The following is a 27,195-nucleotide window of genomic DNA, read 5'->3' as shown; positions in this document are numbered from 1 at the left end:
GCAAGAACCACAGTAAAATGCAATGCATGCCTGCTCCCATGAGGAAATTAGGGATGTGGAGTGTATTGTCTTAAGCATTAATGTTAATGCAATCTTAGCAATTATTCAGTCAACAGTAATTTATTACAGAAGACTAATTCGCAGAGCTCAGAAATAACTGTGGTTAGGCTGCAAACTTAGCATATCAAAAGTGGTAGACACAGACTCAGTAAGTGGTAGATGATGTGCTTAGGTTTATCTGGTTTGCAGATGCATGCTTAGCATATTAAAATTTCATGTGTCTGACATGAGAACACCACAGGGTTTTCTCTTATACTGTGAACCTGCATAAATTAGCAGTAATAGAAATCCCTTGTGTTCTAGCCAGCTCTGCCACAGCACCACAAGCTCTTGCTGCAATCGCCATAGCCCAGAGCTTTTGCTGGGTGTTCCCCAGCTTGCAAAACCCACTTGTGATCCAACATCAGGGATGCTTTAACCCAAGCATGGAGATTATGAAAACTACATGAAACAGTGGCCAGTGAATGGCTTGGACTGTTGTGGAGCAAATTCACTGTAGGGGAAGGACCAGTCCTAATTCTTGCAACTGACCCTTCTTAAAGAAGTGCATGTGTCCAGAGAAGGGCAACAGAGCTGGGGAAGAAGCTGGAGCACAATTCTGATGAGGAGCAGCTGAGGGAGCAGGAGGGGCTCTGGAGTATGGGAGGCTCAGTGGGGACCTTCTTGCTCTCTACAACTCCCTGAAAAGAGAGGTAGTGAGGTGGGGGTTGGTCTCTTCTCCCAAGGAACAAGCAATAGGATGAGAGGGAATGGCCTCAAGTTGTACCAGGGGAGGTTTAGGTTGGATATTAGAGAAAATTTGTTCATGCCACTGGCAGTGGTGGAGTCACCATCCCTGGAGGGATTTAACACACACGAAGATATGGCACTTGGTGACATAGTGTAGTGATGGGCTTGGTAGTGCTGGAGGCTTCTTTCACCTAAACAATTCTGTGATTTTACCATAGCCTTATAAAACACACATTTAGCTTTTAGGTGAAGAGCAGTGTGTGGGAAATGAGCTCAGATTTAAATCCTTCAAATTGAAGCCAGATGCCAAGGAGCCAGCAGAGCAAAGGAGGAGTACTTTGCTATAGGGGGAGATGAAACAAATCTTTGAATGGCTGAGACACCACCTCTAGTGCAGGCACTTGGTTCTTGTGGAAACAGGAAGCTGCTCCAATGGCTGCTGGATGCCACAGCTGCCCCCAGCTGTGGAGGAGCCCAGCTCCTGCTCGTGCAGTCACATTACCCTTACCCAGTGTCCCACTGCTGGCATCAGAGCTCCTGCTCTGCTCCAGAGTGGGGTGGTGCTGCCCACAGCAGCTCTGCTCTTTCTGCTAGGGTAAAGCCCCTTTGAAAGGACCCTCTGCTGTGGTGGGACAGCTGTGCCACCTTCCCAGTAGCCATCTGGAGAGATGGGAATTAAGAAAGCACATGATAATTTAGAGTTCTGTGGATTGCCTAGCACTGGGATCACATGGAAATTTGCTTATCAACAGGGCAAATCAAGGCCCATTTTGTATGTGAGCTGCAGTGTGTCCTCTGACAGGCTCTGTGCCACATGCTGGAGCTCCTGTGCCACCCTGCTGGAGTGTGGCACAGCCCTCCTGGCCAAAGCCCTCCTGGCCTACCTGCTGCCCACCTGGTCGTCACATCCATCAGGGTCACATCCCACTAGACCAAGAGCACTTGGGAAAAAGTCATCTTTGGCAGCCTTTAAAAACGCTCTTGGCTCATCTCAGCCTTTCTGCTCTCCCAGCAGTTCAGTGCAGGTACCCCTTGCAGAAGTGCCAAGAGTTGCCTGAGGCTCACTCGAATCCAGCCTGTGGGACTTGGAGCTCTCAGAGGCATTATGGCCATTGCTTCCTAGCTCCTGGTAGTGGAGAATGAACTTCTCTCCTCCTAAACAGGGCCCAGCAGACAAACATATGGTGTGAGTGATTTTTCATCTTATTTGTGGTAGGAATCCTGTAAAAGAGATGGAGTGAGGATGCCTGCCTTTAGCAGGTGTGTGAGGATTTGGGATAAATCCTCCCAGAGCCCACCTGCTCCAGTGCAGTCAGCTTTCCCAAGGCTATCCACCAGGCAGGAAGGACTTCAGGAATTTTGCCTGGTGCAATGCCACTCCTGGTGGGGAAGGGACATTGCTTTGGCCCTGGTGAGGACCAACACTTGCTTCCTGTGCAGCAGGAGCACATTCTGCTTCCCTGGCCCCAGCCTTCGGGTCGGAGTCAGTTATGTGGGTCAGGGCTGCATCGGAGCAAGGAACCGCCAGAGAAGAGAGGAGATGCTCAAGCCCATCACTGCGGTGTGAAACGACCTCTCCCGGAGAGATCATTGCCGGACGTTTCCCGAAGTGCTGCCCTCTGGGAGGATTTGGATGTTCTCGCTCAGGAACTTCCTCACCGTGCCCGGACTTCTCACAGAGCGGGCTCTTGTCCCAGCCTGCTGGAAGCCGCTGGATATTTCAGCTTTCATCACTAGATGGAGCAGGAGACAGCACAGCGCAGGGATGGAGCTCTGCCTTGTCCCATGGCCCTGTACTCAGACAGCTCCTCTGCCCCTTATCCCCTCCCCACACCCTTTACAGCCCCCTGCAGCCCATCTGCCCCTCATCTGCCCCCACACACCCTTTATAGCCCCCTGCAGCCCAGGCACATCCATTTACCACCAGATCCCCTACAAATCCCATAAATTCCTCTGCACATCATGTATCCAACGCCCTCCTTTACATCCCCTGCACTGCCCCAGATGTGGGGAAAACCCCTGGGACGTGCTGCCGGAGGAGCTTGGATTGTCCATTCCAAGGACAGGCTGGACACCTCTTGGGAGGGTCATGGTGGCTGGTGCTGCCTGGGGACAGGAGCAAGGTGTGAGTGGCCTCTGGAGAGCCACTCCAGCTGGATTTTCCAGTGGTGGTGTCCATGTCCCACTGGTGAGCCCAATTCCTCCCAACCCATGGTCCCACAGTGCCAGCAGCTTGCATCTCCTCAGACTCCCATCGGTTTGGGGAGGACACACTCATCACTGGCCTCCTGCAACCCTTCAGGTTTGGGAGTGCAGGACTAAGGTGCAGAACCTTTGCAGAGTGAAGTGTGGCCCTGTGCACTTGAACTGCCCTGAAATCAGTTCTGGCCCAGCCCAAGCCCTCCCCACTGGGCTCCCTGCACAAGCAACTGCTTTAGGACTACCTAAAAATTCAGAATATTTAAATGTCCTGGGCGGGGGGAGAAGCTGGTCCTAGCTGGAAGAGCTCTGAGAGTATTTGCTGAGGAGAAACCGAGACAAACAACTTGCAGATAAGTTTCTCTAGAATCAGGAGCAGTTTTCTGGGTTTTACTATATGTGTAAAGGGAAGATTTTTTTTTTTCCTCCCTAAAGTAATGAAAATAGCTTCCTTCATACATGAGAAAGGGAAGAGAGGGAACTTTTCCAAAGAGCCTCTTCCCCTCAATCCCCCTCCTATGGCACAGGACATTTATCCTCAGATAAATGGACAAGCTGAGATTTTTTCAGTCCCTGGGGCAGGCCAGTAGTAACAAAAGCAAAGTTAAACAACTCCAAACAAAAGCTGCAGCAGAGCAGGGGCGTGGTGGTGGAAATAATGCCTGGCTAAGTAAGAAACTTTAATGATACATGGAAAAAGTTAAACAATTAAAACTTGCATCAGTCTGGCCCTGGTCCCACCTCATTTAGTTAATAAATGCTGTGCTTCATCACGGTGGAGCTTGTGCCTCTTTTTTTCCTGAAGAAGAGAGGAGGCTCCCAGTGTTGGGCTGGTCAGAGTAGCTGTGTGGGCAGCAGAGGGTCTGGGGGGCCCCAGAGCTGCCCAGGCTCTCTGTACCCCTCAGTCTCATAGTGGGGATCCCCCCAAGGGGCTGAAGCCCCCCAGCATCAATGCCCAGGGGAGAAGGGCTGGAGATGGTGGAGGCTAAACCAAGAAATACATCCAACACATGTGTGTGTTCAAGGGTGAATAGAAAAGCCACTAATTGGAGAGTCATAACCATATTAATTATTTGAATATGTGTACAAATTAGACATAGAATCACACAGACCCACACTGGAAACTTTTTCTTTCCCCTATGGAAACTTTTTCTGCCACATGCTGAGCCTCAGAGGTTTTGTCTTTTAAATGTTTTAGGCACATACAGACAACAATTTCCATATGTGAACAGTTGCCAAATCAAACCTTTTAGGTTAAATATTGGAGGCACTTACCTCACACCCCTTCTGACTTTCCCATACACCAGTGCTTTGAATACCAACCAACTGTTAAAACTCAGAGACTGAGCTACAGAAGCAAACATCCCTCTGACACAGCTGCTAACCCCAGCCTGCCCTCCCCTCCCAATCCCCCACACTCCCACCACCCAGTGGGCTTCTGTACTCCAAGGGCCAGCAGTAACCTCTCCTTGGGAAGGCCCAGCTCACTCCAGCACTGCAGAACTGTGGATTCCAGTCTGGTGACAGCCTGGGACATCAGGTGGGAGAAGGATCCCTTGGAGTGTCACTGTGGCTGATTAAACATCACCAAAACCACTGGTTCTTCAGCCTTGTGCAGGAGTAGAAGCAGCAAAGCTCTGGACCATCACAGGGTGGGCTGGGTCCCTCTGGTGGAGAGGAGCCAGGCACCAGTGGGGGAACACACAGAGACACAGTGGCCTTTCCCACCTCCACACCTGATAGGATGTAGGATCCCAGGAAGGTCTCAAGTTAAAAAAACCTCACAGCAACTCCCCCAAAACACAGACCAAACCTCAAACAAGCTCTCAATGAAATGTGGAAAGTACTTCACATTTACAATTGGCATGGAGATGCAATTTGTATCTCCAAGATGCTTTTTGAAGTTTACCCAGTGTCCTTCTCACCTGGATGCCAGGGGACCCGCACACATACAGACCAGGCAAAGGCCAAGTGATGTGAGACAAAACCCATAATACAATTTTATTTTTTGTTTCATACAAACAGTACCCTCTCCACATTTTACAGAGTTAACAGCATTATCTGGTGACAGAGAAGGTGACACTTGTGGCTGCTCCTGCAAGCCTCACAACAGGAACAGGGTGGTCTGAAGCCAGGAAACCACGTGCCCTGGGATGGGCCTGTGTGAAGCAGCTCCAAGCTCTGCAGGGGGAATCAGGTGAATGGATTACTCCTAAGAAAGGGTATCAGGAGATGCCATGTGGGAATATTGATTTGAGGGAACTTGGGATCATTAGAAGAACAGCTCCATGCCCAGCATTCCCACTGGTGTGGCAGCCAAGCAAGACCACCAAGAGTGCCCTGGCAGCAGCCTGCTCAGCTGGGTGTTTAAAATGAGGGCAATGAACCCACTTATGAACTTCTTGGTGCTCCCTCTATCAAGGCTGCAGATTCCTGGCATCCTGCAGGACATGGCCACCATGCAGGTAGAGTCAAATGGGGACAAGAGCCTCAGGGAGTGACAAACAGCACCACTGGAGCTCCAACTGCCTGCCTGGAAACAGGGAAGGGCATCCTGTGCCATTCATGTTGCGAGTCTTCCATCATGCAGCTGGGCTGTATTCAGTTCTGGATTTTGGTGAAGCCTGAACTCTCAAGCTACAGGCACCAGAGCTCAAACCACCAATGTATAAGGATAACAGAGGAATTCAGAATAAATGTTTCTGACAAGGGGACCCATAGGAGCTCCAAGCAGAGCCCTGCAAACCAGGGCAGTAATGCTTCCCACCTGATTACCATGTCTTCTCCTTTACACTTGTCCCAAATATTCCCCCCTTCAGAGGGTCCAACTGACCAAGCAAGGCCATGCAAATACAAGAAAAATGTGGTTCAGCACTGTGATAAAAGTTCCACATTTCTTGTACTTTATTAATTAAAAATTCCTGATGGCAGAAGGAAGAGGATGTCCTCTGGATGTCCCCCTGCTAGCAGGAATGCACACAGCCAGCATCTCTCTGGTACCCAGCTGAAGGGAGCCCAGGCTGCTGGGAGGCTGCAGGGCATGGGGCAGGAGCTGCTGTGTCCCTATAAGCACTGCATGAAGAGGTCTAGATGGAGACCAACAGCACCCTAAAATCCCTTCTGGGGTGCAGAACCTGTAGGAAGAAATTACCTGCTCAGCCCCAACTAGGACCATGTTCCCAACCCTCCTCCAATCCCCAATTTTCCCTCTTACGGAGAGCCAGGAGGGAAAGGGATGTTTTTCCCATCACTCCATTTCTTATTTCCTTTTCCATGGAAGGAAAGCAAGCACAAGCATTTCTTTTTCTCCCCCACATCCTTTCTCTCTCAAAATAAGGAGGAAGAAGACTGAGGCTGTTGCAAAGCAGAAATAACCTCGTGTTACCAGACAGAGCTCCCATCACCTTGCACAGCAGCACCCAGCAGCTGAGCAAGTCAGCTCCCTCTCTCCTTCCTCTAACATGAAAAAACCCACATTTCTCTAACATAGAAGCATTTCAAGAGCCACTAAATCTTTTCCCTGTCAAATAAAGTGGACGATGGACCTGGCTGAAAGCACAGCCTTAGGAGATGGGTATAAACACAATCCTGCTGCCCTGGGACCTGGGGCTCACCCAAGCTCTGGTTATTCCCTAAGTGCCTGGAGGGATTTTATCATCCCCTCTCTGTTGGGAGGCAGACCCAGATAGCAGCAGTCTGAGGATTTAGAAATAAAGGACTGTAAAATTACAGCAAAAATTGGGGAATAGTCACAATGGCCAAAGCAAAGGCAGCTGTGGGCAGAAATGTAGGAGGTGGGGATAATCAAAGGGTGCTCCAGACTGCTGCAGTGTCCTTTCAAGGTGTGGTTGAGCCATTAGATAACAGAATAATGGAATTAGGAGTAGAAGGAGGAAGAAAAAGGCCTCATGACACACTCAGTGGGGAGATCTCTTGGGAACTTGAATCAGTCCTTGGCAGCCTCAAACTGCACTGCCCTGGTCCAGAGAGTCTCACTGTAATTACTGTTTTAAGAGAACACCCTTCCTTGGCACATCTGCTGGGATGCAGCTGAGTGAGGCAGCCACTGGTACTGTCCTGACTCTCAGGGGTTGGTTTTTAATCACTGGGCAGCCACAGGACAGGAGATTAGGGTCAGGACATAAGAGACAGCTTCTTTTGTTAAAGTGCCTTATTTTCTTTGAGCTTTTAAAACATCTTCTAAAACATCTTCAGTAGAAGGAGGGCACAAAAAAAAAAGGAAAAAAAAGGAATACAGGTTTTATATGAAAGAGAGTAGAGAATTAATCAATATTTACATAGATCTTGGATAAGATTACAGCACAGACTAATAACCCAACACAGCAAAAAGCAGAGTGTCAAAAAGAAGGGCATAACCTGTTTGAATGCTTTCAACACCATTCCCCGGAGATCCCAAGTGTAAACGGTTTTATCTAGGAAAAGGCATTTGAACTTGGGCTTTGGTCATGGGGGTTGATTACAGCCCCAGTGCTTGCAGCTGGCAGGAGGACGTGGGTGGGCCATCCCACCTCTCCAGAGCACAGCCCAGCCTTAGACGAGTTCAACTTTGGCGTTTGGATAAACAGCCACCACGTCATATCCTTCGGGGGGCTTAACCCTCTCCTTGGCGTGTGTCTCGCAGTACAGCTGCTCCTCGATGAAGAAATACCCCCTCTGCTTCAGGTTGAGGCCACAGTCGTCACACATGAAGCACTCGGGGTGGTAGAGCTTGTCCCGAGCCTTGACGATGGTGCCCCTGCGAGAGATCCGGAGAGCTCGAGTGAGGTGGAGGAACGAGGAGCATGAACAGCTTTTCCTGCTGCCTCAAGTGAAACAGTAAGTGGAGGAAAGCAGCGTGCAGGGACATGTAAGGGTGTTATCAGGGGTTCTCAGCCCACCCAAAGCTGCCACCTCACTCCAGGTGTGGCTTCACTGTGCTTCTGCAGAGTGCTCCACACCCAGCAGCACCGCTCCACAGCTTGGTGCAAAACAGAGCCCTGAATATCCACACTCAGCCTGGATCTGAAAATCATCTGCAAGGACTGGGGCTGAGCACTTGCAGGCACAATGACTTGTGGAGCAGAGACCCTCACTCACAGCTCCAGCAACAATACCACTGCAGGCATGTGCACTGCTCACACTCAGCCAGCAAATTTGGCTTGAGCAGGATGTAAATTACAGCAGAACATAAATTACAACAGGTCATAAATAACAACAAACAAAGCATAAAACCACCTATACTTTCTGAAATAAATATCCATCTGTCAGAGAGTAACTCTTCAAGAAACAAACAAAACAGCTGTCTTCTTCTCAACACTCAAGGTGTTTCTCCCACAACCCTTGTAAGGCAGTGAAGAAGTGCTTGGTGCTGTGGTGCTATTCATAGTCCCTGGGCAGCTACTATGATAAGCAGGGCACAAACCATCCCATAAATAATCCCTTGTGAGATTCCCTTAAAAGGGGCAATCCAAACTGCATTGCTCAGGTTTAGATATGGTTAGAAAAAGCCAGAAAGGGATTGAAGGTATTCTGCTATAAATTCTAACCCACATGCTGGGCAGGACCCAACCCAGCCACATCCCAGTGTCACTGTCCCCACTGCACATGGGCCCTGGTGAGGCAGGACACTTACACAATGCCATTCCTGCAGCGGGTGCACTCGGGGAGCATCTGCAGCCCAGACATGGGGCCACCAAGCTTTGGCACCGGGGACTTGATGTTCCGGGGGTTGCTCAGTTTGTCGATTTTTTCACCTGCCAAGAATTAGAAAGACACAGATTAAAAACTTGGCCAAAACTTGGCCTCTCAGAGCTGTTTTTTCCCCTCTTGTTTCTTCTTCTTCCTTTTTTTTTTCCTTTTCCCTTACAGAGTCAGATGGAGCCTGCCTGTCATAACAGGACCTGCAACTCTCTTGGAAGTTCCAGGACAGCCCCAGCTCAACAGACATAGACCTTGTCAAAATGCAGAGCAGCTGTGATCTAGAGATGAGAGGTTAATTTGGCTGTAATACTACTTACTGAGTTAAGAATCATAAAGGGAAGAGCTCAGAAAAGCCACTCCTCCCCACCCCCCCTAAAAAAAAAGTTCCATCCATGAAAGAATTTCAGAGAATGAGACAAATTGAACCAAACAACAATAGAATCACATGCACTTTTCTTCCCAGAGCACACATTTAAGCTCAAACAATATAAATCAAAATACTGTGATAGAAGGTAAGGTCTTCTGAGGCACCAGGCCTCCTTTTCCTCCACCAGGAAAGGAAGCAATGAAGATTTTGTGCATATGAAAAATATCATAGGAGAATTTTCAGTGTTGCTGCTCCCACTCCCTACAGATCATCTACCATCTGCCCTCCAATTCTGGACATCACCAACATGCTTGTTGCCAACCCCTGGGATACTTAAAAGCTTCCAGTATTGACTGCATGGTTTTCCACAGCTGACAACTGACTGGGGTCTGTTTGGCATATATTGATCTATGGTTCCTCTGTGATGGCCTAAGGTCATAGAAAGGAAAGGCTCATGAAGAAGGACCAGTTGGCTCACAGTTTGGAAAAGCAGCAGAGGAGCTCTTGGATGAACAAATCATCTCCAGAGTTCTAATTTGCCACTCCCTGGGCTTCCAAGGTGGTTCAGTCCAGGGTCCGTTGTAAACATGGGCTTCAAGTCCTGATGCCCAGAAGGTTTCAGCAGGCCACAAGCATTTTCTGACCTAGGTATCTGCATATACTCTTTGCCAGTTTCGGCAGCTTCAGAGCAAAATCCAGTGTAAGTGCCTCCCATGGCTCCAGAAGCATCTCTGCCTTTCCTAAAGGGAATTTTGCGTACCTGAAGCCTGATACATCACCACTGCTGGCTGCTCACAGCCCTGGGGCAGGGTCACACCACAGATACATTCTGAAGGGCATTACTCAGAAAAGAGACCCCTGCTCTCCCAGGAGTGTTTATTGTCCTGGGCCCAGATGGGAAGGAGGGTGCACCCCAGACTCATCCCCTGGGGTGCACAGGCACCTTCCCACCACAGCCCCCTCTCCAGCCATGGCTCTGACACAGAGGCCAACGCTGCCGGCAGTGCCAGCTGAGGGGGTAAAACCAAAAGGACCAACTTCCCACCAGACCCCCATCTCCCCAAAACACAGCACAGGGTTGGGCAATGCCAAGAGCTTTCCTACATGCAGGAGTGCCTGCCCAAGAGCAGAGCAGGGCTACTCCACCCCAGGAGTTCCCCCAGCACTTGGCTGGCACCAGCCAAGCCCCTTGGTGAATCCTTCCGCTGCCTTGCTGGGAATAAACTGAAGCAACTGCTTAAGCTGTTGGCTTCTCCCAGCATGAGACACAGCATGCTTGGACTAGACAGGCTCATCTGCCAACATTTAACAGTTAAGCTGTCACTGCCTCTCATGAAGAGTGCTTGGATAAGCTGCTTAAAAAAGGAAAGAAGAGGAAAAAAAAAAAATAAAGCGATTTTACAGCAAAATGAACCCTGCAGAGAAAGCTGCTTCCCATCTTCTTGAACTGTGTATCATTCCTTCTACTTACCAGCCCAGTCTCATGGTGATTTATGGTCTTCAGCAAGGCAGTAAAATGCTTTAACTCCTCAGCCCCCACCATGCCATCCACGTTATGGCTGGAGTTTTTTGTCCTTTCTGGGTTATGGGTGCACATGAGGGTGGGCACTGCCATTCCTCCAGCCTCCACCTCAGCACAAAGCGTTGCTCCCTAAGGGTGTGCAACAGGGCTAAAATGCTTCCAGTAGGAATGCATTCTATATAAAACAGGTTGTTGTCCAAGACACTCAGCTCCTTGGGAGAGGAGAGCTTGACTTTAAAAGGACAATGCAGAGCAGGCTCAGGTCAAAATGTGTAATTTTAGGCTTAAGGATAAAGGAGCAGGGGTGGCAGCTGTAAAACAAACTCAGCAGGAACATTTAGGATTGAAAATGTGCTGTAACATCACAGAGCTTCATGCCAAGCAGAGATGCTTTTCACCTAATTTCTCATCCCTTGTGAAATAAACAGCGTTGGAATGACCAAGGCATAAGTGAGGCTGTGCCAGCAGGCAGTCACACATCCCCTCCACACTACTGAGAGGGAGAATGGTGGAACCCAGGTGAGAGTAACTGCTCCAGCCTGTCCCATACTGGCTGGTACCAAAAGCAGCCTGTCAGGCTGCAGTCAAACACACAGGGTTGCACTGGTGATAGGTTAGAGCCAGAGAATGCTGATGAGCACACATCCAGGACTGCCTGCACTGTCCCAGGACGTGGGGATTTGTCCTGGCACCTCTTTGTTCCCCAGCCTTTTCTTTCTCCCTTCCTCCTAGCACTGGGTTTCTGCCAGCCCAGGGCTGCAGGATGCAGGGGGAGGCAGGAGCAAACCAGCAAAGCTTGAATTTTGTTCCCTTTCCCTGGCACAGAGAAGGGAAGAAGGCAGCAGCATTACTAATTGGGATTAACACAGTCATTTCCCATTTACTTCTTCCTTACAAGGAGACTGGAGAAGCAGCAGATTTGTCCTTGCTCCTGGAGGTCTTGAAGGACCTGAAGGTCCAAATGAGGCTTGTATTTAACATCAGTCCAAGGGCTTTAATACTGCCAATGCAGGGGGTGTATTACTAATATAAAATACAATAATACACCCAGTGCTTCTGAGGTTGATCCTACCTCATGCTTTGCAACTATGGCTCAGTCCCACTGAGAAAAACAACACTAGTGGAATTCCATGATGATCAGAATTTACCTGTAATTGTGCTTCTTGTGAAGCAAGAATCAACATCCTTCTAGTCAAAGAACAGACTTCTCCAACATTTTACACAAACAGAAACTGAAATGCAACAGCCCAACTCACTACCTCTCACGGCTCCATAATGAGATTTACAGCAGTTGGTATTTTCTCATAAAAGATATGTTCCTGGATTCACATGATTGCTGTATGGGGCCCTTGTAAGGAAACAGAAAGAGGGGTCTTGCCCTGTAAGACTGTAAAGCAAAGCCTAAAAATTTGAACATAAAAGCCCCAGTAGACTTAATGGTGAAAGGCAAATAAAATAAAAAAGAAGCTGAAATGTATAGATTGGGGATCTTATTATTTAATGTGTTAACAACATGGGCAGAAAGCTGTGACAGACCTGAGAAGTGAGCCAAGAGCTCCTGATCTCTATCCCTGTCTTGCTGAGGACCATCCCACGTCCTTATGCAAATGCCATTTACTTAACCAGACCAGGTTCTCCAACAGTGATCTTACACAACTGCTTAAGGCCATCACATCTCATAAACCATCTCAGAAAACAGCTGCCACGTTGCTTACAAATCCAGCTTTCACACGGTGCTCAAGTCAGCCACAAAATCTGGTAAACACGAGTATGTGAAACACTGATTTGAAGCCTGCCATCCCAGTGGGTCTCCTCACAGGAGGGTGCTTGGGTGCCAACCCCCTTACCATTCTCACTGGCCTCCAACATGCCCTGCAAGTACCGGAAGGATCCAGACTGCTTTGGCTCTGAAATGGGCTTTTCATAATCCTGGAGCATCTTGTAGACATCGGACTCCACATCAATCCCATTTCTGTTCCGTGGGAGAGACTTCATGGGGTCAATGCTGGTTTAAAGCAAAGAAAGAAAGGCTCAAGTCAAACAGAAACAGCTACTGTCAGCTCATCAGGGACGTACTGAAATCTCCACATTCCCACAGATTCAATTAAGCACCTCTGTTTTCATGTGTTTCCCTGCCTGGAGGTATGTCTGGCACAGGAACAGTTGCTGAACCGAGGAGGTTAAACTTGTTCCCTGTTGGGCTCCCGTTGAGCAACACAGCAAGGGCTGGCCCAGTTACCAGATGCCTTCAGGAAAGAGGGCAGCTGCTTGCAAATGCTGTAAATTGCTTTGCTACCCATGGAATTTATTGATAAAATGGGAAAAAAACATGCATTTCATTAACTGTGTAGGGCCAGGGCATGCACCCACCCCTTGTAAGGGCATCTGGAGAGTGTGTGCCAGGCAGGACAGCAAAATTCCTCACCACCCACAAGTGCTTCCTGTGAAGCTGGTGTTACTGTAGGTGCATCACAAACACAGAGCACAGCTTAACTGAAAAAACCACCTCACCAGGGAGGGGGACACTGGGGCTGCCCTGTAACCCTCCTCCCCATCCAGCCTGGAGCTGCTCCTGCTCTGTATGAGGAGCGTTTGGGATGCACAGACAACAAATAGCAATTTAAACCATTATTCCAGTCCAAAACATCAAAAAATGAAAAGCATGGTCTGGAATCAAATATATTTCAGGTATATGCTTAAATGTCCTGATGAGAAAAGCTGAATCCGAGTAGTGTTGTGCTCCAGAGGCCCCAACACACAGCACAGCTCCAGGGGAAGGGGCTCCTCTTCCCTTTTATAGAGAGGGTCATCAAGGTCATTATAAAACCAGTAAAAACAGCAAGAGCCCTGAACTCCATCAGCTTCACATACTTTAGCTATCATCTGGATCATTTTCTCCACCAGTGTTATATTCATGTCTGCTTAAACAAATAAACAAAAGAAATAACATTCACTTTTCAAAGAAAGAAAGAAGGAAGGAGAAAAAAACCTCCAGCAAAAGTCACTTTCAGAGAATGGCTACAGCTCCATATTCTGGTAGTGACTCTCCAGCAGCTCTGCTCCCTGCGGGAGGTGAGCACCAGCCTGGGTGGTGCAGAGCCATGAACCCATCCCTGTGACTCCCAACCAGTCCAAACCCCACAGGTGTGCTCCCAGTGCTTCTCTACCCTGCTACAGCTCACTCCTACATCAATTCACACATTGTCAATGGCAAAGGGCAGGTTTTGGCCAGCTGTGTTAATTTGGCACAGCCTGGTTTGTTGGTAGCAGCAGGGAGGGGCCCCACAAGGGTAGCATCTGTGAGAAGCTGCTGGAAGCTTCCACCATGTCTGACAACAAATCTCTGCTGGCTCTGAAGTTGGACATGCTGCTGGCCCAATTAGAGAGGCTGGTAACACCTCTGTGATGACATATTTAAGAAGCAAATTAAAACGATGCAGGGGCAGATTTTCCAGGGATAGTGAGGCACTGCAGGACTCACAGCATAGCAGAGAACAGACTCCTCTCCCTGAGCAAACAGAAAATCTCAGGTGATGAACTGACCAAAACCTCCACACCCTGTTTTGTCCTGCGCTGTCACTGGGAAAGGAAGACTGGCGGGGGGGGGGGGGGGGGAATAGGTGTTTTAAAGGCTTATTTTACTTATCATTAGCCTCCTTTTACTCTGTTTTCTCCCAGTCCTCATCTCAACTCATGAGCCCTTTGTTATTTCTTTTGCCCTCTCCTCTACCCAGCTGAAAGCAAGAGAGGGTAAGCAAGTGATTTTAGTGGTGCCCAGCACTTGGCCAGTGTCAAATCATGACACCAGCCCAGCCTCATCAAAGAAAATGTACTGCAATTCAAAGAAAATGCACTCCTGCCCCAATTCTATCGGAAGACCCAAGTGAATGTCCTTGCTTTAGGCTCATTTGCAGAAAATACCAGATTTTGTTCTCTATTTTCTGTGCAGTTCTCCTCTTTCCAACTTCAATAACTCTCCCAGAGCAGCACAGGGAATGAGCTGGCTTGCTGCATCACTGAAATGCAGATTCATGCAGACACAGAGTTCCCAAGCTGAAAAGAAACTCTCTTTGTGATACAGACATTACTTTCTTGCAGGATATTTTGCCAGTTTGGAAGAACATAAATCAGATCCTCATAAGCCATGTGAAAGCATCCCAGTCCACAACCTGGCTTGTCTCAAAGTCTGGGTTATTCACCCAAACCATTCTTGGCTACACAAAAGCCTTTTCTTTCCTAGGAGCATTATTTATTTCTCAGCCTCCTGGACAGCTGCACTGAGCAGATCTTACACTTATAAACATCCCAGTTACTGGAGTTCATCCTTTCAGCTTCCAGGGCAAGTACTGGCTCCTAGGTCTGTGGCAAGGTGATCCCCACTCCTAGGAGGGCAGCACCCTCCATCCTGCCTTGGAGATACACTTCAAAAAAAAAAAAAGTATAAACAAAGTAGTATTGTCTGTGACCCTCACAGAGCCATGGAATTATTAAGGTAAGAAAATCCCTCTAAGATCATCAAGCCAAACCATTCCCCCAGCACTACCAAGGCCACCACTAAACCATGTCCCCAGGAGAAACACCCACATGTCTGTTAAGTCCCTCCAATTATAGTGACTCCACCATTGCCCCAGGCAGCCTGTGCCAGGGCTTGACAACCTTGTTGGTGAAGAAATTTTTGCTAATATCCAATTTAAACCTGTCTTCCTCTTGTCTTCCTTGGCATTAATCCCAGCTGGGGGACTGTACCCAGGGGACACTAATCTGCCTACTCACATCAGCAAAAGAAGGATCTTAACAGAGATCTGAGAGTGAGCACCTTCACCAAGATGCAAACCTGAGCATTGCTTCACAAGCTTCAACTTGAAGTTGCAGTTGCTACCTATGTAAATGTGGCTATTTTGTTCAGAAATTGCCGTCTCCAAGCCTTTTTATTTTTGCTTTGTTTTATTTGGTTAGTTTCTTTTCTCCTCCCACCTACACTTGACCAGCCCAGCATCCTGATGGACTTGGCAGAGTTAAGTCAATGGTTAGAGAGGATGATCTTGAAGGTGTTTCCAACTGAAGTGAGTCTAGGATTCCATGACCTCAGGAGCTTGAGGAGCACAGCAGCCTCTGTGCACTCCCTGAACCTTAGTTAGCAGGAGCAGCAGCAGATGCAGAGCCAAGCCCTGCCCTGCTCCTACCTGTGTGCAGGAGTGATGTGGAGTCCACTCAGCTGGCCTGGAAGGGCTGACTCAGAGCTGTTGTTCGTGTACAGCCGGGTTGGTTGGTGATGCTGCATGTTCAGCATCTGCTTGCTGTCCACAGGGCTGCCCCCAGCTCCATGGGGCATGGACCTCCTGCTCTGGGCAGGGCCACTGTCCTGGAAGAGAGAGAAAGCAGAAAACATGAGATTTATAGTGTGTGATACACATGGAGGGGCTGTGTTTGGACATGCAGTTTGCAGTAATAACATTTTACATGTGCTGTGGAAAACAGAGATGTGCAGCAGGAAAAGGAAAATTCAGGCTTGACCTGCAGTTAAATTGTGCTGAATCTACACAGCTCCCCTTGGTCCCCAACCAAATGAATTTGCTGTTTCTCCATGGTGAGCCACTGCCAAATATTCTGCATTTATTTCTCCTGCATTTATTATTTAAAAGCACATCTGCTGTTTCTTTAAAAGAAAGGCTGTGAGTCTACTTCTTATTCCACGTTCCATCACTCTGAGGGCACTTGCTGTGCTCCTGACTTCAAGGCCATCCCTTCCATTTCCATCAGCAAAACAGGATAAACCCAGGCTAGGCAGCTCCACAGGCAGGATGGGCAACACCTGAGGCCAAGGGACCAGTCCTGGGATTTTCACTTGCAGCACCCTTGTCCACACAGATCCATGTTCATTTAGGAAGGTTTTCTCCCCAAATAAGATTAGTCATTTACAGTGTGAGAAATACATCAGTCAAGGGTTTAGCTTGATATTCATATTTCCATTTGCTTTTCAAGCCCCAAGGTAAACTGTGGAAATATTTTTGTCATATGACCTCAAGTCAGGAACTCAGATGCCATTAAATGACAAATTTTCCACATTATTTTACAATTTTTCCGATGTCAAACATTACCTATGTGTTATTCCACACACATGGAATTCCACATACATGGGTGTGCTATTAGTCAGTCCCATCCACACCCATAAACCAAGCAATACCTACTGCTAATGTCACCTGAGCCAGGCTTTGCCTGCAAAAACTCACTATGGGGAGAGGAGCTAACCCCAGCAACTGGGAAAAGCAGCAGGAAGCTGGACACAGCCCATGGACACACATTGGCTGCTATTTCCAGCCATCTGAGTCACAAACATGCTTGGGCTGATGAAAGACATAGATGATGTGTAAGAGGCAGGAATCTGTTTAACCTGGTTTAATTTGTTCTAGGGCAGCTCCCCAACACAGCTGCCTTCCACCAGCTTTTCAGTAGATTGAAGCTGATAAAAAGCCAAGCAGGGAAATAAAACACCATCCTGTGAGCAAATAATGAAGTGTATATCGTGGGGCTCTGATACAAAGCTTATTTTTGACTAAAATAATCCAATAAATACTACTTAGAAACAAGTGTCTATCCCTAGTGCACAGGAGAACACACTGGCACTCACAAACCTTGTAAAAACCAACAGCTAAGAGAAGTAAAAACCAGATCCTGCTAGAAAAAGATCTTGAAAGTCCAACTCTTCAGTTCTTCCTAAGGCAAAATGTCCACTGACAAAACCAAGCTTACTTCAGAAGTGAAAGATTGTGTCTTCGAGGCTTTTTTCCTACCATCAGCTGAAAGCCTGCAGCCTTCAGCAAGCTCCCAGCAACTCCCCCTGCCTCGGAAGCTGCCTGGAGCCCTCCAGGCACAGTTCCCTCCACACCACACATGCACAAACACGTGGGGAAAACTGCTTCCAACATAATAACTTCAAATTGTCTATTAAAAAAGGAATTTTGCTGCCAGGAATAATATAATTTTAACTGTTCCCCAAATTATAGTCTTAAAAAAACCCAACCATATATATACACACACAAGCAGGCTATGTGTTCCCAGTTCCCAGATTCTGATTATTATTTCAAGGGAAATAAAGAAAATACTCAACTATGCTGCAGAGAGGAAAAGAAGGATCATAAACATTTTTTTGGGATAAAAGCAATGGCCCATATGGGTGGAAGCAAAGCTTTTAGAAAGCCATCACCTTTAATTATCTGGGCCAGATTCACCCTCAGTCCAGGGTGGCTACAGGAGAGGGCTGGGTCCTCTCCTCTGACCTCAAGAGCTCCTGCACACTGGTGCCATCCAGACCATGGAACTGGCAGCTGTTTCCAGAATGGAAACCTCCTCCAGACCATCATCTCCATGGACTTGCTTAAATCCAGAGTAGTTTGTAAAGCGTTGCCCCTTCGTCCCTGTTAAGCTCAGCAATTTGTACATCAGGACCAAATGTTGCTATAAAGCTAAAACTTATTGCTTGGGCACTCTCCAAAAGGAGGCCCTTGAGGGAGGGGAGGAAACAGAGCCTTCCTGCAGTGCCTGGCAGTGCCACCAGCTCCCAGTCCCTGTGGAGGAGGATGCTCATGGTGGTGGCAGCTCACCTTTGCTCAGCCATGTTATAAAGCCACAGGTGACCCAGCAGCATCCATAGGGATCAAGAGGCTCCTCCTGCAGCACAAAATGCTGCTCCCAGGCCAGAGCTCAGTCTCCTCTTCCTCAAAGTCAGTGAGACCTCTGCAAGGTCTGAGTGCAAAACACTCACACATTCACCCTCAGAAACCCAGAACCAGATGGATTTCTTTCCAGTTGTCAAATTCAAGATCAGTTCAAATTTCCCCTTTTTGAGTCCCAATTTGCTTTTCTTTGCTGGATTTTCTTCCTGCTTTTCATGGCCTTTCTTAAACTGAGCTTGCAAACCCTTCTTAAGAGCTGGCCTGTGAACTCTCATCAAGGAGAACTCTTTCAGCCTCTTTTCCTCCTTTGCCCAGTAGAAACTCCCAATTTGTTTTCTCATGCTTGACTGTTTTTTTAATGCATAGTGCAAAATGTCCTATTTGTCCATGGAATTCTGCACTCTTTGGCATGTGGCAGCATGGTGTGGGACCCACACCACCACAGACCAGACAAAATGAGACAAGACATTGTTGGGACCCTTGGATGGGTGATGCTTCCACCTAACCCCTGTCACTCTCCCCCCCCCCCCCCCCTTATTTTTCTCTTTCTTTTCTCTTTGCCTCTTACTATTAAATAAAAATACATCCATTGTTTTGGCACCAATATCTAGCCTCATTTGGTTTTAATCTAGTTTTTGGGTTTATTTTGAACCTTCAAAGTTCTTTGTGTTTATACACAGAGACTCAGCTTTCTTCACTTTTCTGGGTTTAAACTGGATCCTAACAAATGTATACCACAGTCTGAAGGAAAGCCTTATCCATCACATCCTTCTCACTACACTCCTTTCACAGCTGTCAGCTAAATATTAAATTAGTTTTTCAGACCTCTCTAAGTAAGAGACCAAACTCTTAAAATCAGATGATCTTTTTGAAAAAAGGCTGCAGACAATGTTCACATGAAACAGACTCAAGCTGGAGCCTGGTGGAGTCCCAGCCTGCCCATATTCCCAGGACAGGCTGTGACAGGACAAGGGAGAATGGCTTCACACTGACAGAGGGCAGGTTTAGAGGGGATATTAGGGAGAAATTCTTCCCTGTGAAGATGGTGAGGCTGTGGCACAGGCTGCCCAGAGATGCTGTGGCTGTCCCATCCCTGGAAGTGCTCCAGGCCAGGCTGGATGGGGCTTGGAGCAACCTGGGATAGGGGAAGGGGTGTGGAACTAGATGAGCTTTAAGGTCCCTTTCAACCCAAACCATTCTGTGATTCTGTATACACATTTAACCCAGGGACAAATCTCTCACACAAAGAGCAGTAACATTTCTCCACCTTGGAGCAGCCATGTGGATGGATGGCCATCAGAGAGGCTCCTATGGATGTTTCCTCCCACAGCTCCAGGGAGAAGCTGCACCCTTGTGCAAATTAAAGAGCTCAGGAGAGACTTGAGCTGCAATGCCAGGGCTTTAACCTACCTGGCTCCCCAGCAGTCTCTTAAAAATCCTCAGCAATGGAAAAAAGTTACCTAAAACTGTCAAGATTGAAACGTGTTTGTTGCATTTATCTTGCCTGCACAGTGCAGAGAGCACATTTCTAACATCAAGTGTGTGAGGGGCATTTACCCAGCAGACAGAAGAGAGCTCTGTATGAATATCTTGGTAGAAGAGCCTTGAAATTTCCTCCTTTGCCCAGCAAAATGTCACTTGCCAAGTGACAACCTCACTAGAGCTAGGCTGAACAACAACCTAAACCCTAGAGAGGACTGTCCCAGATCCCAGTGTTCAGGGTCACCTTCCAAGCTCAGAACAGGAGGGCATTGCTCAGTGCAGGTGTCAGACTGATACCCCCACCATGCACAGGCTGCTGTTGGATTAAATTTCCAACTGACAGAAAATAATATCCACTACAGACGGAAAAAAACCTGAAACCATCACTGCAAGTGTCCACTGCTCTTCTGACTGACTCCTTTCTCCCAGGGAAGATGCTGCTGCTCCCATTTCAGTCATGCTTCCACTGAATCACTTTACTCACCAGCTGGTGTTTGGCTTACAGGACAAACCTGGTGGGTTTAACACTAACAGACTATGCCCTGATATAATGTTTTCCACCTTACTGTTACTCTCCTCTCTCTGAGTTGGGGAATTGTTGCATTTTCAGGTGTTACCATATCACACTTTCTGATTTTCTTTCCATAATCATTATCAGCAGCTAATTGAAACTAAAAATTTCACTGGCAACAAGCTAAGCTTCAGACTACAAAATATTACATGCTTAAAACCAAAAGGTGCCTACTTCACCAGCATGGCTTATCTGAACACGTCCTTCTGTAAAAGCCAGGATAAGGTGCACCAGAAAACATAGCAAAAGCAACAGGATTATATATGGTTTCATTTTGGATTGTCCCAACCTTTTGTTTTTCCTCATTAATAAAAAAGATAAATTCAGGTAGATTCAAAAACATGTCTCAGCCTTTCCCAGCCCTCTGTGGCACGAGCTGCTTTAGGGGATGGAAGCAGCTGATTCAGCCTGATCATCCTGAGGGATCACAGTGAGCATCCCTCCAGCATCCCTCTTTGTACCACTGGGGATGGCTCTCTCCACTCCAGTGACCTCCAAGAGCAGTTAATTCCTCTTAAGTGAGACAGAATGAAAAGTGAAAGGGGATAAGCTGTTTTTCCTGATGGACAAGAACAGAACCACTGAGCTACACCTGTGCTTCCAAACACCTGGCACTTCTGAGTACACAAGCAGCAGTTTCCTGAGCTGTGCTAATGCAGTCATCACTGAAACTGATGTTATCAAGTAAATAACACAGTATATGTCTGTGTTAGCACTTAACCCAACAGCATTTTGTTTTGTCCCAAATCAACCCCCACTGTTATCATTTCAGGATAATTCCTATGTACCTTCAATGAGAACAAACTATTCAAGTTACCTAGACAGAAGAAAACACTGTTCTGAAGTTTCCACTCTCATTTTTCCCTCCTTTATCCCAATATTCTTTTTGCCTCTTTCATACACCAGGACTGTCAAAACTGACTTTAAGATGCTAATTTACCTAAGACACACACAGAGAATCTCACATAAAAGGTTACAGCTTCAAGATGTTACAATGGTACTCAGAAAACTCCTTTGCTTTCAAATTATGCAATATTATATCACAGGCAAAAGTAAACACAAGTGCACATGCTATGTGTGTGTAACCTTTTCACCCAGTAAATTAGATTAGTGTTTTTTGTAGTGTAAAACCCCAATATCTGGGTGTGAAATGCTGCCTGAGCACCCAGAGCTCAGGGCTGATGCACCCACAGTGGCTGTCAGCATTCAGCATGTTTCTGCTATTGAATCAGTCCTCAAACAACAAGCTGCAAGTTCCCATGGAAGGGAGCCCGGGTTTGTGCCAGGGCATGAGCTCATCCTTTGTTTTCCCCAAAGCAGACATTTTCCCTCCTTCCTCAGGAGAGTGTTGGTTGGTGTCCCTGCTGGCTGGGGGTCACAGCAGGAGCCTTCCCAGAAGCAAGCATGGCCCATCCTGCCCCAAGAGCAGGGGAGGAAGGATGGTCAGTCTCCCTGAGAAAGGAAATTCCATCTCTCCAGCCAGGAGGCTTTAACCCCCAGCTCACAGAACTCAGCATGGCCCATGCCAGGCTTTTGCAAAGAAGTACATAGAAGTTTCCTGCTTGGCAGCAACCCACAGAAAATGTAAAACAACACTCCATCTAATTAAAGTTAACTTAAATCTATTACTCAGTTAATTAAATAAGGAGACATTCATCCCTAGTAAAAAAAAAATAAATTATATAATATCTAGAAAAAAGTAAATATGAGCATATTTAACACATTTTACAGGTGTTAAAATCAGTTCTAAGGGACAGGTTAGCAGCCAACTACCCTCCCTGCTCTACCGTGGGACACCACTGCTGTCCCTGGGTGCCCAGAGCTGGGGCACCAGAGGCTCACACTGCCCTGAAGCCCACATGTGATTTCATTTATGTAGTTAGGAGCAAGCAGGATCAGCAGTGATACTATTTGTGAAGTCAGGGCAAGTATGAAAAGCTCCCAGGAATGATACCGCAGAGCCCATGCTGGGTGGATGCCCTGTGCAATGAGAGGTGGCAGGTCCTCAGCCCTGCAACCACACACACCTGAGCCCCTCTGACTAGAGCAAACAAAGGTGTGTTCAAACCCCAGTGTGCTCACACCCAGCACTGCCTGGATTAGGCTGCTGGATTAGGCTGCTCAGTTACAATAGATGCAAAAGTTTATCCCAATTCCTCTTCATCCCATTCTGGCTGGCATTTTCACACAGCAAGCCACACACCTCACACCTGATTTTAGTCAGAGCAAACCAACAACAAATTTCTGTGGACTGAGACCTGGGTGTCAAGAACAGAGTAACACATAGGAAAAATAATTGGTAAATGATGAGCAGAAACAGCCTTCTCATTGTTCCTGTGCAGCTCCCCTGGTGCTGTGGCTCTTCTCCACTGCCCAGAGCTCACCCTCCCTGTCAGGGGGGCAGTATGGGAAAGCTCAGGACAGAGTACAAGAGAGGAGCAAGAGTGCTGCTGCACCTCCCTCATCCATCCCCTGAGAATGACATGGGGCTGCTCTGCTAGCTCAGTAGCACCAGGAGGCTGCTCCCCTGGATAACTGTGGCCTCTGCTGTCTGCACTGCCAGAGGAAGCCCAGCCTTTCATCCCATGGAGTTATTTCAGCCAAGCATCCAGGTTTGGGAGGACTTGCATCCTATTCCAGCTCTGGCTACGTGCTCCCAATTTAATTTCTGCTGCAATTATTCTCCCACCCACACACTTGATCTATTGTCAGTTAGCACTGACAGAGTCCCCAAAGCCCAGAGCCCACATTTCCAGCCCCCCTGGGCCAAAGAGCTGCCAATTCTGGCAGTTTGGGAATGAACAACAAAATAAACATCCTCTTTTTTTATTAGCACTGCATGGCAATATTTTGACTAGCAAGCTCATGCTACAGGAAGCCAATAACAATGGGATCTCCAGAAACTGATGGATGGGTGCCACCACTCCCTCTGTCTGCTGGGGAGGAGTGGCTGGGACCAGTGCCCACAGGGACACCAACACCAGGCCAAGTGAGACTGGGGATCCCAACATGTCAGCAGTGATGTCATGTCTGCTTGATGGAAATCTTGAAAATGGAAAGCTCTGAGCTGTGACCAGCATCCCTGTAGGTCCCCCCTCCACCCATCTCTGGGTCCAACAGACAGGCAGCCCTTCTTTAGGTTGCAAGTCTGAGCAATTTGTGCAAACTGCATTTGTGGCCTCCTCTGTAGGTCCCTCCTGCTAAGGACAGACTCGTCTAGCAAAACCAACTGATAACCACAGTCTGCTTTTAAAAATAATATTTCCCCAAAGTGATTCACTCATCTTGTTCAGTGCTGTTCCTGCTAATTGTGAAAAAGCAGCTCTCCAGTTCCTGCTTCTACAGTTTGAGGGCAGCTATTTCCCACAGTCATGGCAATAACCAAAGTTTTAATAAGGAGGACTGATCACATTCTTGGACTCTGAGTAGGGGTTTACCAGAAAGCTCAACTGAGAAACCACAACAGATTTAGAAAAAGGGGAGATGAAAACTCACCAGCTACTCCACACCTTCCAAGTTCTCTTGCACAGAAGGTAACTACAAATTTCACTGCCTTCAAGACAAAGATTACACCTAAAAACCTAAATTGTAATAACAGAAATACAGATTTTCCTACAAATCATTCAGACTGAGGCATTCTGCTTATGCTCACATGTTTCAGGCAAGAGTTACTGTAGTCATAAGTCAAGATTTTCAACAGATCTTTGTCCAGTATGATGAAAAAGCATACAGAGCAAAACCTGGAAGAAGAAAGGATATGCGCTCCCTATTACTGCAAAGGCCACTTAGGGTAAAAATCTCAAAACCTTTTTCAGGGACAAACCCCCAAACTCTTTTTGTGATTTGAGGGCAGAATTCCAGCAGAAATTTTTCCCTGTGTTTCAAAGCAGATTGCTTTTTTCCAGATGCAAGGAAGTGCACCTAAAGGTTGCACATATTGAGCCAAGTTATTACTTTACAATGAGATTTTTCCTTCTCACAATCTCGTACGTGCCTTTGCCAGAGGGGCTGAATGAACACAGCACAGGACAGCCCTGGGTCACCTGGCACTGCTCCACAGGGACCCCAGCCCTGCCTGTGAGCTCTGCTCCCAGGGGATTGGCACCTGCAGCAAAGATTGGCTCTCTTTGGGAGCTGATGGTGACCTTCAGCCTCACACAGGTCAGAGGACATCAGTGACAACACGGATAAGATATGCACAGCTGCTGGCATTTGCTCCAGGCTGCCAGCATGAACCACACTGGAGGCAGTTTAGGGAGAAGAGTCAACCAACACACCCTGGCTGCAAGCACAGCAAGGTGGAGGTGTGTGTGGAACCACCTTCACCTCCTCTCTGGGAAACCCAAAAAGCCACTGAGGAAGACAACACATGGATATAGGCACAAAAAAAAGGAGCAAGAGCAGGAATCTGCTGCCTGTACTTGTGTACCCTTGTTCACACACACCTTGGTGCCCTACCACAAACACATCTGCCTTGCACACCTACTTCCCAAATTTACATACTTTCAGTGTAGGTCTGGATATAGCCCTATCCCCTTCATTATATCCTATAAAACTGTCTAATTTTTAAAAAGATCCATATGTAACATATATTAATAGTCAGATTCAAATCCAATCTGCATTAAACCTCAGGAAGTTGTATCTGGCAGTGGAACTGCTGCACATTTGTTCCTAATTTAATATTATTCATAGGTAAAGCCAAGTAAGAAAAAATATCTGTCCGAAAAGATGGCTGTAATTGATAAATGAAGCAAACATGGCCAGAATGCAAGGCCCAAGCTCACACATCAGCGTGGGCTGTGAGTCAGGGAAGGAAAGACAAACAGCTCCATGTGCTGCTGGTGTGTGGTACCAGGCAGCTCTGCCATTGCTGCTGCTGTGCTGTGCCGCTGTCCTGGGCAGAAATGCAGAATATCTGCAAACTCCACATCGCTGGAATGGCCAACAGACCCAATGGCCTCACACTCTGGTCCATTTCTCATGGGGTTTTGGGGATCTCACCATCATCCTGATCACTCAGTGGGCTCTCTGCTGCCAATACTTTCTCCCCATTCCTCACTGAAGGAGACTGCTCCTTACAGCATCATTCCCTCTCTCCCACCCTTGCAGCTCTTGTAATCCTTCTGAAATGAGCCAAGGGAGGGCTGAGGGGACACCCTGGAGCCCTCATCAGGACATTCTAAAAGCCTCTCTGGAAAGGAGCAGTTGAGCTAAACCAGCAGACCCTGCACACAGGCATTTTGTAAGGGCTGGAGAAAAAGCATGGAAAAGCATATGACATAAATCACCTCTGGAGGAGACAGCCATCTGAGCAATATTTGAACACTCAGCATCAGCCAAAGGGAGCTCACATGCTTTGGGAGCAAGCACGGGGGATTCTGTCAGCCTGAACTGACAGACTCTGATGTTCTGAAGGCTGTAGGCAGCCCCAGGGCCTCTGCCCTGCCCTGGGAGGGGTGGCCAACCTACAGCAGTGAGAAGCCTCAGCAGGCTCCAGCCCTGCCATCCATGACCTCAGGTGCCCTGGGAAGGCTGGCAGCATGTGCACCAGCCCAGCACACATTCAAGGGGGAGCCAGACAGCAGGAGCTGCCCTCTGCCCATCTGTCCTCCTGGTCTCCTCCTTGTTCCCCAGATATCTCCACAACGTGGACCAGCACATGCAAAAATTCACAATCTGGTACCTTATAGGAAGAGAGGGAGAAGAGAAACCCCATTCCGCTTTCCATCAAGAAGCCAAAGGAGAATGAGAGTCACCTCTGACCTTGCTAACAAGCCATCAGAGATGGGTAGAAAAGATGGGGAGACCTGCTCAGCTCCATCCACCACTTGGCTGCTGCAGGAGACAGGGTAGTAAGGCAGGGCAGGATACAGGTAGAAGGCTCCAGGGAACAGAGCTGAGGACAGAGGAAAGAGAGAAGCTGCAAAACAGAGAGAAGGAGTGAGAGAGAAAAAAACCAAAGCAACCCCAAAGATGAGAACATTCCAAAAATAAAAAAAAGAAAAGAAATCCACCATCATGGGAGGTGAATCACTGTCACGGGACTGGGAGGGCGCAGCAGATGTTAGAAGCAGCCAAGGTAGAGGCACACCAGCTGAGGCAGATGCAGACAGACCCTGGACATGCTGTACCCTGGGAAGGGCAGGCACTGGACAGTCAGAGGACTCCCAAGAGCTCCATCCAAAATAACACTAACTCTGAGCCTGGTCACAGCCTCACAGGGTCAGTGCTGGATGCCACCCTCCCCGTGCTGCCCAGCCATCCTGTGTCCCCAGCAGGCTGATCCAGCAAAGCCTGGCCTGGCTGCAAGGCAATGACACAGATGGGATTGTGCCAGATCTGCTCAGGATCTGGCTCACCGCGGGAACCAGCCCAAGAAAAACACAGATAGACCAGCAGAGAACTTCAACATCACACATGGAAACTCCTTCACTTCTGGAAGGAGCACAGGCAGAGCACAGGGCTTTCCAGCCTCCAGACATGGATGTCCTCTCCCCCAAAGCAAGCTGGGAGAGCAGCAGAGTGGGGCAGGGCTGCAGCTGCCATACCTGTGGGTCTGGCTCGATGTTGATCCGGTATGCTTGAGCCTTGCCATCTTCCAGGACAGGGGGGGACCAGGTCTTCCCTTCAGATCTGCAGTGGGAAATAAGGCAAACTCTACTTGAACTGCTTTTGAAAAAGCCCAAATCAAAGTGCTCCCCCTCAAACAAACAAAACCCACGAAAATCCCAAAGAAAGAAACAGGCTCCTTAAAGAAAACAAAAAGCAATTAAACAAATTAAAAAAAAACCAAAACAAACAAGCCAAAAAAGAAAAAGCCAAATATATATATATATATATATATATATTAATCTATTAATCTATTAATTCCTTGGCAGGTTTATATTATATT

At 47.7% G+C, this 27,195-nt stretch overlaps 1 protein-coding gene across 1 annotated transcript in view; it reads right to left on the bottom strand.

The window, feature by feature from the left end:
* Positions 1-4,963: 4,963 nt before the first annotated feature.
* PDLIM4 (PDZ and LIM domain 4) overlaps positions 4,964-27,195 on the bottom strand; it is a 43,537-nt gene continuing 21,305 nt past the window's right edge. Inside the window, exons 3-7 of the mRNA XM_005483575.4 lie at positions 26,852-26,936; positions 15,761-15,939; positions 12,425-12,582; positions 8,621-8,741; positions 4,964-7,744 (exon numbers count right to left, since the gene is read on the bottom strand). Coding sequence (XP_005483632.2) covers positions 7,540-7,744; positions 8,621-8,741; positions 12,425-12,582; positions 15,761-15,939; positions 26,852-26,936 — 748 coding nt within the window. The 3' untranslated portion in view covers positions 4,964-7,539. The remainder of the gene's footprint in view (positions 7,745-8,620; positions 8,742-12,424; positions 12,583-15,760; positions 15,940-26,851; positions 26,937-27,195) is intronic.

The sequence above is a fragment of the Zonotrichia albicollis genome, chromosome 15 (assembly GCF_047830755.1).
Source record: "Zonotrichia albicollis isolate bZonAlb1 chromosome 15, bZonAlb1.hap1, whole genome shotgun sequence".
In the NCBI taxonomy this organism is placed as follows: domain Eukaryota; kingdom Metazoa; phylum Chordata; class Aves; order Passeriformes; family Passerellidae; genus Zonotrichia; species Zonotrichia albicollis.
This window is presented reverse-complemented; position numbering and strand designations above follow the sequence as displayed.